This window comes from Ceratotherium simum, chromosome 3, assembly GCF_057802395.1.
Source record: "Ceratotherium simum simum isolate JZ-2026a chromosome 3, ASM5780239v1, whole genome shotgun sequence".
In the NCBI taxonomy this organism is placed as follows: domain Eukaryota; kingdom Metazoa; phylum Chordata; class Mammalia; order Perissodactyla; family Rhinocerotidae; genus Ceratotherium; species Ceratotherium simum.
Genome location: NC_141902.1, coordinates 58403645 through 58421374, shown reverse-complemented (window position 1 = coordinate 58421374; position 17730 = coordinate 58403645). Strand labels below are relative to the sequence as shown.

The 17730-nt window shown below is 42.8% G+C and overlaps 1 protein-coding gene across 1 annotated transcript in view; it reads right to left on the bottom strand.

Annotated features, from left to right (window-relative positions):
• Positions 1 to 17730, bottom strand: part of ZNF609 (zinc finger protein 609) — a 202218-nt gene that overhangs the window by 167921 nt on the left and 16567 nt on the right. Inside the window, exon 2 of the mRNA XM_004421687.3 lies at positions 8025 to 8898. Within this exon, the coding sequence (XP_004421744.1) occupies positions 8025 to 8771 (747 nt within the window). The 5' untranslated portion in view covers positions 8772 to 8898. The remainder of the gene's footprint in view (positions 1 to 8024; positions 8899 to 17730) is intronic.

Genomic DNA, 17730 nt, shown 5'->3' with positions numbered 1-17730 from the left:
TTTTGGTGAATTTGACCTTCACTATTAAAAGGGAAGGGTGCTCTACAATAGTGGATCTCAAACTTTAGTGTGTATCATGATCAATGGGACAGCTAACGTTAAAACACAAATTGCTGGGCCTCAACTCTCGAGTTTCTGTTCTGTGGACTTGGGATGGGGCCTGATATTCAAATTTTTAACAAGTTCCCAGATGCTGCTGTTGCTGGTACAGGGACATGGCTTTATAAGAAGGTAAAAGGAAGCAATCCTCTCTCAACTTAGCTATCACCTTCTCATATGAAAACACTTCTCTACAGAGTACTTCCAACAAGAGAGACACTTAGGATTTAAAAACACCTTCAGGGTCTGAAAGCTAAAAGACTTCATCCGCACTCCACAAAGCCTCCAATGTCACCAATGACATTAAGTGGAAATCCAGAAAAAGGAAAATTAAGGACAGAACGATTGTAAATTCTGCTCAAGAACCTCTTATCCACATTTTACTTCTTCAGCCTAAAAAGTGTTTCGTTTGGATCTCCCAGGGCAAGAGAAAATGCCAAAAGAGAAAGGAAGTAGATTGTTTTGTAATACTGAAAAAACAAGGACAGGCTCTGAAAATATAACAGAATTTTGCCCTACAAACAGAAAATTTCAAAATGCTATAAATTCCTCCTATCTCTCCTTTGTCACACTATCTTCCCTCTCAAAAGAGCTACTGCTCTTCCCCAAGACTGACCCAAAGTCTATACTTTCTTAGATAGCTTAAACACTGATTATGCCAATGTCATCTAGGATGAATAACTTCAAGAAACAGGATTTGTTAAAAATGTCTCCTCAGCCAGCCAGGGAAGCTTCTTACTGGGTGGGTGCTCTCAACCATGACTAAACTGTACCGAGAGAAATATATTTTAAAATATTAATATGGTCTGGCACCTTCCTGATGCTAATCCTGCCAAGCCCATTCCAATGGCACAACTGGGAAATTAACTAAAGAGAAAAGCAATCTTCTCTCTGCTCTCTACTTTCAGATGCTCATCCTCTACAGCTTTGCCATGCACAGACTCATTCTATACACATACACAGAGATAGAACATGTGCACATACACAAGTAACTCTCAGCAGGAACCAAAAATCAAAGCCTAACCCCATGGTTTTTAAGTGAGCAAGTCCAATTTCCTTCTTTGTAGCCCTTGACACATGCTGGCCGGGAGCCGTCTGGATTTTTTTCTGCCTTATTCCTGCACCAGAAGGCTCTGCACTGCAGGTCAGGGGATGATAAGGAAATGAACAGTGTAATTTCCAAGGCCTCTGAACGTGGCCCTGTCAGCAGCTCTGGAGGCGGGTTACTCAAGCATGGCTTAAAGAGTGAAAACCACAGAGAGGAGGGCTCAGACAGCCAGCAGTGGCAGGATCTCAGCTGTGTATGTTACTGCCACCTCCAGCCTGAAAGCCCAAGCCCTGCTGCCTCCCTGGATGAGCTCTGCTGGTAAAACCTCTTATACTCAAATGGCAAAAATGTAAGTTCGCACTGGGGGTGGAAGATTAAGGACTAGGACTTAGATTTTCCATGCACTCTTGTGTAGAAACAAAAACATTTAGTGCTCTTCCAGCATACATGAGATTGCACATGCTGGCAAACCCACAGTAACATCTATCCAACATACCCAATACCCCACACCAGGGATAGGGCCAGAAAGGAAACTCAATTCATATGAAATCTGAAATTCAACAGGCCACTTCAATATCCTTTGGAGCCAATTTTGGTCTCCCAACCCTCCCAACCCTGCTATAAATACCAGGGGCTTTAGAACACATCACCAACATGTAAATTTCCCAGCCCAGGTTTGGAACTTCTGAGCATAGTGCTTTCTGAAAGTCTTAGCCAATATATTTATCTATTTATACAGGGCTTCCTATATAGGTAGAATGTTGTTATATTTCAGTCCATTATTGCCTAGGGCAGACTGAGACATATTTCAAATCAAATCATATTTTTCTTTTTTCCTAATATTTACTGAACGCTTCCTATGTGCTGTTCTGTTTTATATGAATTAACCAATTTAATCTCACAACAACCCTATGTAGGAACTATTGTTTTCCTCATTTTGCACATGAGAAAACTGAGGTAGAACAGTTAAGTAACTTGCTCAAGATCACTCAGTTAATAAGTAGCAAAGCTGGGATACAAACCCAGGTAGTCTGGCTCCAGAGTTTATGCTTTTTTTTTTTTTTTTTGTGAGGAAGATCAGCCCTGAGCTAACATCCATGCTAATCCTCCACTTTTTGCTGAGGAAGACAGGCTCTGAGCTAACATCTATTGCCAATCCTCCTTTTTCCCCCCAAAGTCCCAGTAGATAGTTGTAAGTCATAGTTGCACATCCTTCTAGTTGCTGTATGTGGGATGCGGCCTCAGCATGGTGGCAACAGCGGTACATCGGTGCGCGCCCGGGATCCGAACCCAGGAGGCCAGCAGCGGAGCGCGCGCACTTAACCGCTAAGCCACGGCGTCCGCCCGAGTTTATGCTCTTAACCACTAAGTTATACATAAGAGTTGATGTGAAATTTAAGTTTAGAAGGCTGGTATTTTAAGTCAGAAGTGGCTCCCAATGCCCACCTTACAAAGAAAATTCACAATGGTTCTCAAATGTTAAAGTATATAGCAATTATCTGGAGAGTCTTCTGTAAGTAGAGATTTCTGGGCTCCTACCTCTAAAACCTATACAGCAGATCTGAGGTAGGGTTCAAGAATCCACATTTTTGGCATTCAGGTGATGTGATGCACATGGTTTTATGGGCCACACTTTCAGGAACTCGTGCTCTAGATAGCAAACTTTAAGCTCCTCAAAGAACAGGAACCATCTCTGTTTTATTCACCAGCGTATATCCAGCACCAAGCACAACACCTGGAGTCTAAAACGCACTCAATGGGGGCCGGCCCCGTGGCTTAGCGGTTAAGTGCGCGGACTCCGCTGCTGGCGGCCTGGGGTTCAGATCCTGCACGCAGACCGACGCACCACTTCTCCAGCTATGCTGAGGCCGCGTCCCACATACAGCAACTAGGAGGATGTGCAGCTATGACATACAACTATCTACTGGGGCTTTGGGGGAAAAAATAAATAAATAAAATTATAAAATGCACTCAACGTTCTGAATGAATTAAAGGTGATAATGGTATCCAACAGTATATCATCTCTTTACAAAACAATTAATATCCACAATACATTTAAGGTCTGCCTATTAGTGATATGTCCAGGAAACACCAGGGCAGGGACTTTTGTACTTACCTGCAATTGCCAAGTAAAGACAGAACTGGCAATGATTCAATGATTACAATGAAAATCTGACTGAATGCAACATTCTAGAACACACACATACACACACACGGTTCCCGCAAGAAGTCAAGCTCAAAGTAGCAGTTTAAAAGTAACTTTCTTGGGCCAGCCCGGTGGTGCAAGTGGTTAAGTGTGTGTGCTCTGCTGCGGCGGCCCGGGGTTCGCCAGTTCAGATCCCAGGCACGCACCGATGCACTGCTTGTCGAGCCATGCTGTGGCGGCGTCCCATATAAAGTAGAGGAAGATGGGCACGATGTTAGCTCTGGGCCAGTCTTCCTCAGAAAAAAGAGGAGAATTGGCATCAGATGTTAGCTCAGGGCTGATCTTCCTCACACACACACACAAAAAGAATTAAAAGTAACTTTCCCTCTTTATATATAATAGGATAGGTTCAGTGCCAGCTGTAAATGGTTGGTCTTGCAAACATTATCACCTTACCAAGAAAACCTAAACTCAAAGATCCTTTGTTTACTGAGTGACTACAATGTTAAAACCAGTATGAAAAACAAATGAAAGCAGTCTTAAGAGTATCTGGGCATTTATCTCCAGTGTTTCCAAGGTAGTCTTTAAAGTGGGAAAATAGAGAATTCCTCATAACAGTTAAAGATTTGTTAAAAATCCTAGAGTAACAATATGCCATTAGAACTTGGTAACCAAAAACCTGGTTTGTATGCTTGGCTTTGCCATGGACTACCTGTGAGATCCTAGGCAGGTCTTAGTTTCCTCTTCTATAAAATGAGGAGATTGGACAAGATAATTTTTCTCTGGGCTCTCCTTGAGTTACAACACCCAGATGGAAAACAGAGCCGCTGAAGAAAAAATAAAGCAAGCTCAAGCGCCGTTGTAGTTAGAGAATGCATCTCTGTCCCACATAAATATCAACTTCTTTTAAATTTTTTCCATGAAGGAAAATGCTTGAGGTCATCTGGCTTCAGGAAGCAAGGCTGACTGCTATGCCACCAATAGCTGAGAAACAACAGCTAGTGAAGGAGGAATGTGTTAAGAGAGAAAGCCTTGGATCAGAAGGAATAAAAGAGACCTGACCTTGGTTGGGCAATGAGGGATTGCAACACGAGAGAACTGAGCTGGAAGGCATAAACTAGGGCAGGAAAACAAAACCAAGGGCAAAGGAAGATGCTCTTAGAACACAGGATATGATAGCAAGCATGATCAGAAGGCAAAAGAGCAAAGAGCACACTTTATCATTTTCTTTGTATCCTAAACTAACGGGGGAAGTGGTAAATATATGCAGCATTCTGAGAGCAGCAGAAGCTGAGACAAACACGGGCAAAGCAGAGTGCAGAGTGTTCCTACCTTGCAAGATCAAAATCAGGAGCTAAAAAGAGGCAAGGGGAGCTTCTGGTTGCAAACTTCTGGATCCTTTAGCCACTAGAGCCTACAGGTTACTTCATATGATCTGGGAAAAAAAGGATTCTCACCTTAAACTCCTGGTTTAAGCCCTGACTCTGACAGAGTCGGCTTGGATAGATCTTTGCCTTCTGTGGTTTGTGAATTCTTTTTTTCTTGCTTGTCAGAGTGGCAATGCAATCACTAAGCTTGGGACATTCAGACAGGCACACTCCCTCCTCCCTACCTCCCCACCTCCCCTTCCATCACTAACTTAACCTATCAATCAAACCAAAGGCAAGGGAATAGGCAGGAGCCGGAAGGCTCTGTCTTGTTTATTCCATAACACTCTCTCCCCCATCTCTTCAGCTGGCAGGAAGTATGAGGCAGGAGTGTTCAATAACAATTCAGGGCAGCAGCAGTTGCTAAGAGCCATCTCTGGTCTCTCCTAGAACTCTGGGCAATAGCACAGTGAGCCCTAGCAGAGAGAGGTGTGGTGGAGCAAAAGTGGGATTCTATGAAGGGAAATTCACATCTTCATAGTCTGAGAGAAAATTCCCTCAGCCATAGTCTGAGAGAAAATTCCCTCAGCCATAGTCTGAGAGAAAATTCCCTCAGCCATAGTCTGAGATATCTACCTTGATGAGAGAGGTCCTGAGGTAGATAATTTGAATATTCAAATATCCCTCATTAGCTAGTAGTAGACATGTGACAATTCTATCCTACACCACAAACTCCATTTGTCTTCTCTCCTTTTTCCAAGGGGGGTGGGGGTGGGGAGACTCCAATCAAGACACTTTCCAAATTTTACGAGTTTTCCCTCTTCATGACAGTTCCCAGCTCAGAGTATGTAATTCTTAGATTATATCAAAACATCTGTTTTGCTGTTTTGGTTCTGTTGGTTGCCCCCACATGGAAGGAACATTCCAAACCAGTTAAGCCATAGGCAAGCCCATATCTCAGAGAGAAAAGTCTTCAAGAAATTTTCAAAGACATATCTTATAAGCTACAGTACTAATCATCAAACAGTGATTGAGCACCTATTATGCCCCAAACCCTGGGTTCCTGGTTTCTCAAAAGCTGCTCCACTGCAAGATTCCTAGCCTTCTTTCCGTTAACTTGTCTTCCCCTCCTTCCATTCCAGAAATGCTCTCTCCCTGCACAGTGTTTTCATATCCTAGCAACTTCCAAACATTTATTTAAATAATTATTTATTTCAATGGTCAAAGGCTTTATGGAAAGGCACCCCTAGAGCCAGACTGTTCAAAACAGATGAGGGAACAGGGAAAGGAACTGAGAAAGCAGGTTCTTGCCTACAGTAACATCAAACTGCACAGCAAGTTTTCTGCTTCTAAAAGTACTTCCCAGCAATTTTATCTTTCTTCCAAAAACTGAAGCACAGTCTCTCTCCCTTTTCTCTCTCATTCCACTGCCCTACTCTCAGTCTCCTTGGGAGACAAAGCTTATAGCACAGCTACATTATTAATGGGCAAACCTCCCTGGCACCAAGGTGTAGTCTTAGCTTAAATGTATTGCATCTTTCAGCCCAATTATAATCTGAAGGGCAGCCACCCAACCAGTCCCTGCACCCTTAAGAGAAAATGGGTTCCATTTGCTTCTCTGATGGAGACTATCATGGACATTTAGACTTAAATCCAACATGAAGCTAAGCATCATTAATCCTTTCACCCACAGACTACTACCGCGTTTAGAAGACTGCAACATGAGTCAAGAGTTCTAAACAGAAAGGAAAATGAAGGCCACTCTCAGAAGTGGCCACTTTCCAGCACAGGAAGAACAATGATTATGAACACGGATATATAGCAAGAGTTTACTGAAGCCAGATGTAGGGAACAGTCTAATGGGTCTGGAACAGAAGCAAGAACTCCTAGTACTCTTAGGCCTCTTTAAAACAGTATTATCCATCTGCACCCCAGAGAAAATGGTAAATCCCAGCCAGCACGGGATGAGCCATGCCAGTAACCAGCTGGAACTTGACTCTACTGAGGTGGACTACAGCATCCGCCACCTAAACACAGGCAGCCTCTCTGGCCGCTGCCACTGGTAAAAGGGAATGAACCACTGCGTTATTAGTGGAAGAAAACTCACAGCCCTGTTACCGGGGAAGCCCAGATGTTGCTAAGAGCTACAGATGTGCCAGAGGCAAGACTAAAATACCTATAGCAAAGAAAGCGCAAGCTACCACTAGAATCCAGGCACTGAGAGAGCACCACCACCCAAACATATATATCCAGCCTCTATTTATAAACACTTACATATGGAAATAGGTATTCCCTGCTGCAGCTGATGTAATAACAGAGAAATCAATTTATACTGCATCTGCTAGGATCAGCTGAAAGCACAGAGTGAACAGAACACAGAGCAGAAAAGCAAGAGCCAATGAACAGCTCATCACCAGGCCAGCTGCTTTGCAGGAAACTGTAAGCTGCTGAAGTTGAAGGCAGCCTGAGCTGACCCTAGACTCACATCTACTCTGCTCCAACTCTGCAAGCACCATTTCCTGGACATGAACTAAGATCATCTTCCCAGAGGAGGAGAGCCCCTCCTGGGGCTGCAGGCACCAGTCCTTCCAAGTCAAGCAGAAGGCAAGGTATCATTACACTGTTTGGCAGCTATTAACACCAGGAGACTTTGATTCCCAATAGTTGAGGGAGATACCTGGCCAAGAACTATAACTTTAGCGGCCAAAGAATCTCTTTCAAGACCAAACTTGCATAGCCATAACAGTATCTCATAAGGCCTGATTAAGTACCTCTTAATACAGTCAGTATCTCCTGCTCCCTTGTTTACCTGCCCCAAACTGTGCCCCTTTGCTCTTTGGTAGCCACCAATAGAACACTTGGTAGATATCATGCCATGAAACTTATTTAACCCATTTCTCTTCCAGAGACCCAGCAGAATCATTTATCCCATTAAGAACAGCACTCAACCAAAAGCCTATCAAGTTTCCACTTATTATTAAGTTTATCAATGACTCTGAGGATGAAAAGCCAGACAAGCTGGGAATCACATAAAGGTTGATGCCAGCCTCTAGCAACAAATGTCTTAGGTGGGACAAGGACAAGATGGGAGGTTCTCAACCTGATTTATAGAAAATTCATTCTACAAGTAGCTGCCCCCAACAACAGATATTCTTCTCCAAAATGTCCAGGTCTGCTGTTCATGAATCTGTAGGGAATTCCCTAATTTAGAACAAAACCACATTATCATTATCAGCTGCTCTGACCTTACAATTGGTCTTTACCCACAAACTAATGAGCCTCCCACATAGTGCACACAGCATTTGGCGATTAGTCCAGGGCAGTTCTGACTGGCAATGGGCAGCCAGATCTGGCCACCTCTTACCTTTTCAGACTTGACTTTCTTTAGCGGGCGACACTCATTCTCCCCTTCCTCTGGCTCCGGTTTAGCTCCCAAAGGATTGAGCGCTGCCCCAGGCTCAACAGCTATACTCCCAAGTGGCTCCACAGCGCCTGTATCCACCCCTGCACTTCCATCGTACTGACCACCCCGTCCTCCCAAGGGAACTGGCTGGAGGACCCCAGGATCCTTTTCTGAACAAGTTCCCACTCCTTCGCTTCTCTCCTTCTTGCTCTTAGATGAGCTGTTCTCCTTCTCCTTTTTGGAGCCGGCTACACTGCGGGATGCCTTAGCCGCCTTCTCTGAGCCCTTGGGAGCAATAGCAGCAACCAGGCTTCCTGCATTGGCACCATCTCCTGAGCGTCCCTGTACCTCTTTCTTGCTAGCTGCCCCCTCACTTGGAGTGAACAGGGAAGTCCCTGGAGTGGGTTTGCTAGCGTCTTTGCCACTCTTATTCCTTTTGGATTTTGATTTGCCTTCCTTCCCTTGAGGACCTGGCACTGGGGTCACAAACTTGATGTTGTCTGGTAGTGTGGCCACAGCATTGGGAGCCGGTATCCCCACCTCCTTTGAGCCTGACATTTCCAGTTTCTGCTGGTCCTTTTCCAGATCGGCGTCCAGGTCAATGATGAGATTCCCTACTCCAATGTCCCATTCATCCCCACTGTCGTATGTCTCAACCGCGTTTGCATCCACTCCTTTCCCTCCGGAGGCTCCACTGCTCAAGGACATCTTAGAGTCAACGTCCCACCTCAAGATTCAAGGCTCTTCCTTGCCCCCAGTTTTCCTATTTTCAGCTTCAGCTATGTTCTCAGACCTGCCACATTGGTCAGTACATGCCCAGTGGACAACATCATTGCTGGAAAAAGAAAATTTAAAGAGCTGTTAAAGGAAACAATACAAGCAAGGAGACAGCTTGAAATCAACTCCCACACAAAACAGACCCTTCCTAGGCGGCTATCACATCACAGTGGACAAAACACACAGGTTCAATTGTATTTCTAACCAAGTCACACTTGACCAAGGGAAAAGTTAATTCCCACTCCATCTCCCCAGGAAAGAATACAATATTTCCAATTGCCCAGAGATTCTGTGGTAAGTCTTAACTAGAAATCCTCTAGAGTTAGTTCCCATTCCCAAGAGACTTATGTCTACTACCATGGCCAGCTGGCAATCCTCCCTCAATCAATACAGGCCCTGGCACATCACAGATTCAAGCTCTAGCACAACTTTACTCACACCCCCTTTCTCCTTGCTTCTTTTTGAATTATCAGAGACTCAGAACATGGTCTAGCAAATGTCTTAAAAGCCCTCTACTAAGAGGGCCTGTCTCTACTAACAATATAGACTTCTCGTTATTCTACTGTTGGAGGGGGAAAAGTCTAATTACAGGTAAGTAAGAATAAAAACGAAAAGCAAGCAGAACTGGGAAAAATACAAATCAGGGTGGGGGCAAAAACTGCAACTAGAGGAAACAATCCTCGGAGAGGACTCAACCAATCAGCTTGAGTTAAATCAGCCTTATTAAACTCCAGGTTTCAAATTATGTCTAAATAGCAGAATTCAGTGTGGCCTTTCCCATAGGCATTCCCAAATGCCTATGAAGACACCAAAAAAAATAGAAAAAATTTTACGCTATCAATAACTGAACACTACTAAAGAAACCTAACACAAGAATGTGGAACAATTCTCCACATTCTTATACAAGATTGATGGCACTGTATTGATAAATACCAGGGCCTCACCACATGAAATAGAGATTGGCTAAAAAAGGGGGGGAGGTGGTAAAAAAGGCAATTTATGTCTTTCCTGCCTCTTGACTAACAAGACCTGGGGAGTATACCACCTAGAAAATCTTGCAGCCAACATATACCATCCAGGTATTACTTTATGACAAAGCCAAAGAGTCTGTTTCTGCTCACTTCCCTGACCACCATCTTTGTATACCCATTTAGAAAATAAGTTCATAAGATAACAGCAGAAAGAGCCAATGGTGGCACAATGAATCCTCCAAAGTGGATTTCTAACAGGTAAACGCTATAGATAGGACAGAGACAAGACAAATAGCACTTATTCACCTACTCTCTTCAAGACAGTGTCAAAGAACCAGGGTGCAGTTCCAAGAAAAGATGTCATCCTTAGAGAGCAAAGCTGTACCAAGTGAAAGCCTGCTAGCAACTGGAATTTAAGAGAGAAAGGTGGGGCTGCCCCGTGGCTTAGCGGTTAAGTGCACGCACTCTGCTGCTGGCGGCCAGGTTCGGACCCTGGGCGCGCACCGACGCACCGCTTCTCCGGCCATGCTGAGGCTGCGTCCCACATACAGCAACTAGAAGGATGTGCAGCTATGACATACAACTATCTGCTGGGGCTTTGGCGGAAAAATAAATAAATAAAATTATAAAAAAAAAAAAAAAGAGAGAAAGGTGTGCAAATTGATTGGCCATTTTAGCTGTAGATCTGAGAAGAAAACACATCCTTTACCCAAGTAGAGAGTTTAGTGCCAACAGCAACCAACCACTGCTGGCATCAAGTCTACACAGATCTCAGGTCATAAAAGGATGAGCAAAAAGTGTGTGTAGGGGGAAACATGATGTAGGAACTATGGAAAAAATGCCACCCACAAGGTAGAGGAAACACAATCCTTGAAGAGTCAAAGAAATGATACCTCTGAAAATTATCTAGATTTCTGAAGAAATTTTTAGTAAAATGTTTGGAATTCTCAACACTACACAATGAGATTTGGCCTCCATGAAATAGTAGTGTAGTATGTATTTGTTCGTACATTCAAAAAAATTTGTATAAATTGCCTATGTGCCAGGCACTAAACTAGGAGCTGGGAATACAGCAGAGAATAAAAAGTGAATAAGACAGTGGAACATGGTACTGAAAATAATTCTATAATGAGAGGCAGAGGGCATTTCTAGAGAAGGGAATGCGAACTAATCTGCACTATAGAGAATTATTAAAGCATAGTTCTTCCCATTATCGTAATTTTTTCCAACATCATAATTTATCACCTCTGCAATCTCTGCAATTGTGGCTAGGCTTAGAGCATAACCCACATTCATCTAAGGTTTACCCACTTTCCTCCAGAGCTACTATCATCAGTATGTAATTTAACCATTAAAACAACCCCATGTTTGTTTATCCTTGGAAAAGCAATAAAACTTTCAAAAGACCTTCCTCTAAAAACAAAAACAAAAACCTTCCTCTAGAAAATAAGATGGTAATGGAAGAGAGACTCTGCAGAAGCATATAAAGCAAAGAATATAGAGTAATTGTACAGTAAAATGTTAGTGCTCACTGACAGCTTCTGATAGTTCTCACTCCACTGTATTATCAGGATAAACAAAGTATGCCAGTAAGGAAGAGACAGCATTAAGAAGATAATAGGCTGAAATGAAAAGATATGAACTTAGATAAAAGGACAAAAGGATATGATACTTTAAAAAAAGGAAGATGCAAGGAAACGAAAAATGCAATACCAATTAAAATTCATGTAGGCCGGCCCCATGGCTTAGCGGTTAAGTGCGCGTGCTCCACTGCTGGCGGCCCGGGTTCGGATCCCGGGCGTGCACCAACGCACCGCTTCTCTGGCCATGCTGAGGCCACGTCCCACATACAGTAACAGAAGGATGTGCAGCTATGACATACAACTATCTACTGGGGCTTTGGGGGAAAAAATAAATAAATAGAATTATTAAAAAAAATTCATACAGAAATGAAAAAAGCACAGAACTGAAACTGTGGAAAATGAATCAGTAAATTTTAAGAAAACTTGAGATATTTTTTCAGAATGCAAAGGAAAAGAACAGCAAACAGAAAATAAAGAAGGAAAGAGAGAGATAAGGCATTTAATAACACTGAAAGGAAAACTGAAGAAAAGGCTAGAACAAATGAGAGGAAAGCAACCCATCAAGACATAAATAACATCTTGAACTGAAAAAGATCTTGCATGCAGACTGAAAAGGTTCATTACTTTTTCAGCAAAATCAATTTAAAAAGCCAAACTTGCACACATTCTGGCAAAAATTTTAAATTACAAAGGACAAAAATTGGGCCAACCTCAGACTGCTCTGCAGTATTAAATGTTAAAAGAGAATGAAAAATTTACAGAATTTTGAAGAGAAAAGGTTGTTGGTCAAGAGTTTTACACTGAGTCAAATTGTCTGTCATGTGTAAAAGCGACAGATTTTCAGTTATATAAGAACACATAATATATCCATCTTGTTAAAAATTATCTGAGGCACCAAAATGAGTTCAGTGTAGCATAAATTTGAATAATTCTTATAAACTCAAATACCAACTGACTTTTGTAATCTGAAGAGTAAACTCAATGCAGACATTAAAAATTATTCCTGAAAAAGACAAGGCAATATCAACGCTTATAATAAATGTAGAACCTCAAAAAGTTCAGCCTTAACACCAGTAAGGAAAGACACTTCCTCAAATTCTCCTTGTCCCAATTCCACACGTCACGGCAAATTGCTTTGTTTTTTTCTAGTAACAAGAAATATTACCGTTACATTTTTTTAAAATTGTGCTTCTTCTCAAAAGGGAGTTGGAAACGAAAAGAACTTCTGATGGTCTGTGCTCTTTTCCAGGTTCCACATCTTAAAGGAGATATTCGTTAAATGGAGGGAAGTCCAGAAGAGTAAAAGACCCAGAAGCCATTATAAGAGGAAAGGTCTTAGAAACTGGTATTCTTTAGTCTAGAAAGGAGAATACTGAAGGGAGACAAGCTAGTTAGCTTCAAATATACAATAGCTGCAATGTGGAAGACAGACACTTACGCTGAGGATAGAAAGAGGACCAGCGAGTAGAAGTTACAGAAAGACAGATGTTTAACTCAGGAAAAAATTTAATAACTTGAGATTTCCAACAATGGCCCACAATGCTTAATGAAGCCATATCTTTATCACTGAAAGTATTGTGCAGAAAAAGCATAACCACCTGTCAAGCAAATTACATAATTAATTTCTCTATATGTGGTAGGGGGTAGTCTGGACATGCCTCGGGCCTTTTTCAAATCTATAATTCTATTAATGTACCTATCAAAAAGTGCTTTCCCGGGGCCAGTCCGGTGGTGCAAGCGGTTAAGTGCGTGCGCTCCGCTGTGGTGGCCCGGGGTTCACCGGTTCGGATCCTGGGCGTGCACTGATGCACTGCTTGGCAAGCCATGCTGTGGCGGTGTCTCATATAAAGTGGAGGAAGATGAGCATGGATGTTAGCCCAGGGCCAGTCTTCCTCAGCAAAAAGAGGAGGATTGGCAGATGTTAGCTCAGGGCCAACCTTCCTCACACACAAAAAAAGTGCTTTCCCCACTAGAAACCTACCCACAATTTCTGAATGAGTAGGATGCAAACAAAGAAAACATCTTGAGGACTGATCTTTAGTGGTCCCGATGTTTTTTAGAGCGCCACTGTCCTCCTATTTTTGCAAGTTTACGAGTTTTCATAATTATAACTTTTCAAGCAGGTGACTTTTCAGAAATCCAGCTTTCCAAACCCAGCAGGCTTCACGGTAACTTTGGTGGTACATTTCCAAAGATACACTGTAAAATTGCTGAGGATTTTTTAATCAGCCTGGCTGCAGCAGCCAAACCACTTTCCATCTGCGCCCTACAGCATCCCTGGCTTTATACAGTTAATAATCAACTCTTGGACAGGTCACTGCAGAGATGTTTAACCCCAGGAGGTAGGGTAACTAACATGCTAGCTGGAAATGAAAAGCACCGACCTCTTGCTTCCATGGCAGAGAAAGTGCAGTGCAGTATCAGGAGAACCAATACCTTACAGAGACCACAAGGCATTTGCAACTTGCAAAAGCTTCTGTAAATATTTTCCTCTCCTCTCCTTCTGCCTAATTGTACTCCACTTCTCTATTTAGGACCATGATTCACGAGACTCTGGAAATACTTGTCAGTACCACTTGTGCTTTGTTCCTGCAACTGATCACCAAAGAACTCCTCTCTGCATGGATATAGCTAAGGGACCAAGATATGTCACGATAATCATTCCCCACACCCTGTACCTATAACAACACAAGTTCAAATCCCAGTTTCCTCTCTGGAGCCCAACGCCATCTCCCAGACTCCCAGCCCACAGACTGGTCTGTAATCATACATTTCAAGTCATTAATTGCTTTTTTTTAGAGCAAATGCCATAGATCATACCACTCCCCTACCTCAGGAATGAACAAGGCATCTCTTCAAGAAGCCTAAGAATGAGAAAAAGAGTCTTCATGTTAGGTCTCTGCCCCCGCACAGAGGACATAAGCAGTAACTGACCCTACTTATGACCAAACATAGTAACAGTACTTCTCTTTCCACCCAGATAAAGCTCTGTATCCATCCTAGAGGGCTTCAAAGAGAGAGCATCTCTTTAACTGCCAACTACTCACAGATAATCTGGTTTAAGTAGCAAATTGTCCAATGCTGTTCTACTGTAAATCTATCTGGCCTCCCCTCTTCCTATGGGTTTTGGATCAATCTTCTTATAGGCTTTGGCCTGAGCAAGTGACAGTTGTGTATGAGTAAGTATAATCTGCTTGGGACTACACAGGTCACACACATTTGGATATGAGGGTGATCTGTCTGGTTAGCTTTGTAGTTCCCTCCAAAAGCTGTATGGACAAAGAAAAAAAATGCTAGACTCAATTCTAGGAAGGTAGCATGGTGGAGGAGAAAGAGCACTGAGCTTAGAATCAAGAGATGTGATTTCTGGACTCAGATTTCCACTGACCCTAGCTAGGTTGCTAGCCAAGTTGCTTCATTAAATATTAATTTTCTCACTACAAAATGGAGGAGGATCCATCACGGTTCTAAGCATATTATGAGAACACAAATCTGAAAAATATAAGGCAAATCAAAAATATAAAATGACTCAAATATTTTTTTTAAACTGTTTTTATTATTTTTTTTTTGTGAGGAAGATCAGCCCTGAGCTAACATCCATGCTAATCCTCCTCTTTTTGCTGAGGAAGACAGGCCCTGAGCTAACATCTATTGCCAATCTTCCTCCTTTTTTTTCCCCCTTTTTCTCCCCAAAGCCCCAGTAGATAGTTGTATGTCATAGTTGCACACCCTTCTAGCTGCTGTATGTGGGATGCGGCCTCAGCATGGCCGGACAAGCGGTGCGTCAGTGCGCACCCAGGATCTCAACGCGGGCCGCCAGTAGCAGAGTGCACGCACTTAACCACTAAGCCATGGGGCCGGCCCTCAAATATTCTTATAATGTTCTGATGTCTGAACTTAAAGAAGACTCTTTCACAGTTATACCTTATATAGAGTATCTAAAATATTTTTTAAAAAAAGGAAAAATGGAGGCTAGCCCGGTGGCGCAGCAGTTAAGTGCGCACGCTCTGCTTCCGCGGCCCCGGGTTCACAAGTTCGGATCCCGGGCGCGCACGGACGCACCGCTTGTCAAGCCATGCTGGGGCGGCGTCCCATATAAAGTAGAGGAAGATGGGCACGGATGTTAGCCCATGGCCAATCTTCCTCAGCAAAAAAAAGAAGGATTGGCATCGGATGTTAGCCCAGGGCTGATCCTCCTCACAAAAAAAAGAAAGGAAAAATGTTTTTAAAAAATTTTTACAAATTAAATTACAGGTAGTACTGATATCCCCTTGAGTTCTATGAACAAAAATGACAATTCTTTCTTCTTCCATGAACTCAGTGGTCCGGGTTTTCCCTTTAGGCTACTCCTACCTCAGATATGGCTCATAAAACCCTACTCGACAGTAACTGACAGGAAGACTCCATCTTCCTTCAAAAATCCCTCAGGACCAAGGTACCAATCTCAAGGCTCATAGTTTCAACATCTAGACTATTTCTTTTACCAACTGTTCCAATCCACTAGATTGTTGACCCCCCTAACAGGAAAGGCCTTCAAATCTAAATTGTCTGAGGTTCACAAGGTCTGATGCTCCAAGGAACTGTCAATACACCAATGGGATACAACCAAGTTGCTAGAAGATAACCATATTATATCATCTTCCCTGAATTCCAGATGATACCCTGAAATCGCATCATACTTAGCCAGCCTCAGGTGAGGCTAGTACATGTAAACTACCCTCAGTGACTCTGAGCTTACCCAGCTGGAATAATAGACATCTCCCTCTCCACTCGCCATACTTCATAGGAGCTCACTAAAAAACTGAATTTCCAATTACGGCTCTAAGGAGAAACAATCAACTTTCCTTTGGGTCTCTCCCTTAATTTATTACATTAATTACTATAACAAAGGAACTGTGTCATCTCCTCAAGTACCATAGCTCTCAGCTTATTTCCCCAATGGGGATCAGATAAAGACAGACCAATAGTGCCAATTTGAGAAGATGGATCCAATTCAACATGGCTCATTTGACCATGTGTCACCTAAGGACAGAAGAGTAAAACTGTAGCATCTCTCAGTCCCTGAGTGTTTATAAGCTGCATCTCATGAACAGTTTTATGGTCCTCACAGGCTGCTATTCTCAAAGATTATGAGGCTTGACCTCTTTTATTTCACATAAGCAAATGACACTTCTACCAGGACATAGCTATTCAACAGGGCTCAGGTTTAGAGCCTTGGTGTTTGTTGATACCGCTCTGTACCAGCATACATCTCACAATAGGCAAAATAGAATACTGAATATGTAAATAATTCAGTCCCAACCCCATAGGGATTCATTTGGTGGAACTGGTCCACAGAGAAAATCCTTACCAAGGCCTATATGGAAGAAGGCCAAGAAGAAGGCAAAAATCATGTAAACAATAAAGAAAGCTCCACCATCCCCTCTCCCCTAATAATTGGAGGGGTATGTAGCCCTTCATAATTTAGTTCTTATCCCCAGAGGTAAACTTTCTGTGCCAAAGAGAAAGAGATGATGCCAGATTCTCAGGAAAAAAGTAAACAGTGGAGACAGCTTAGGAATTAGATTTAAGATGTTAGCCCTCTACACAGAACTGTTGTGTCAAAGCTTTTCTGTATCTCAATCTCCTCATCTCTAAAACAAGGAATAATATCGGTCAAGTTCATGGGCATGAGGGAAAGGAAAAAAACCTAAGCATTTTCCAGGAAATACGAGGAATTATCTTCACGTTTTTTTTTGTAAGGAAGATTAGCCTTGAACTAACATCTATTGCCAACCCTCCTCTTTTTGCTGAGGAAGATTAGCCCTGGGCTAATATCCATGCCCATCCTCCTCTACCTTACATGTGGGACACCTGCCACAGCATGGCTTGGTGAATGGTGCGTAGGTCCATGCCCAGGATCTGAACCTGGGCCAGGGCCACTGAAGCAGAGCGTGTGAACTTCACCACTATGCCACTGGGCCGGCCCCTACCTTCGCTTTTTATATTCAAGAACTCACTTCCCTTCCTAAATCTCTAACATTAGAACTACTATCTTACAGTAACTCTGAAGAGTAGAGTAAGAAAACTTCTCTATCAAAAGATAGTATCGTGGCTGGCGTGGTGGCATAGCAATTAAGTTCACACGTTCCCCTTCAGCTGCCTGGGGTTCGCTGGTTCAAATCCTGAGCGCAGACCTACTCACCACTCATCGAGCCATGCTGAGGCGGTGTCACACATAGAAGAACTAGAAGGACCTACAACCAGGATATACAACTATATACTGGGGCTTTGGGGAGAAAAAAGAAAAAAAAAAGAGGAGGATTGGCAACAGATGTCAATCTTCCTCAAAAAAAA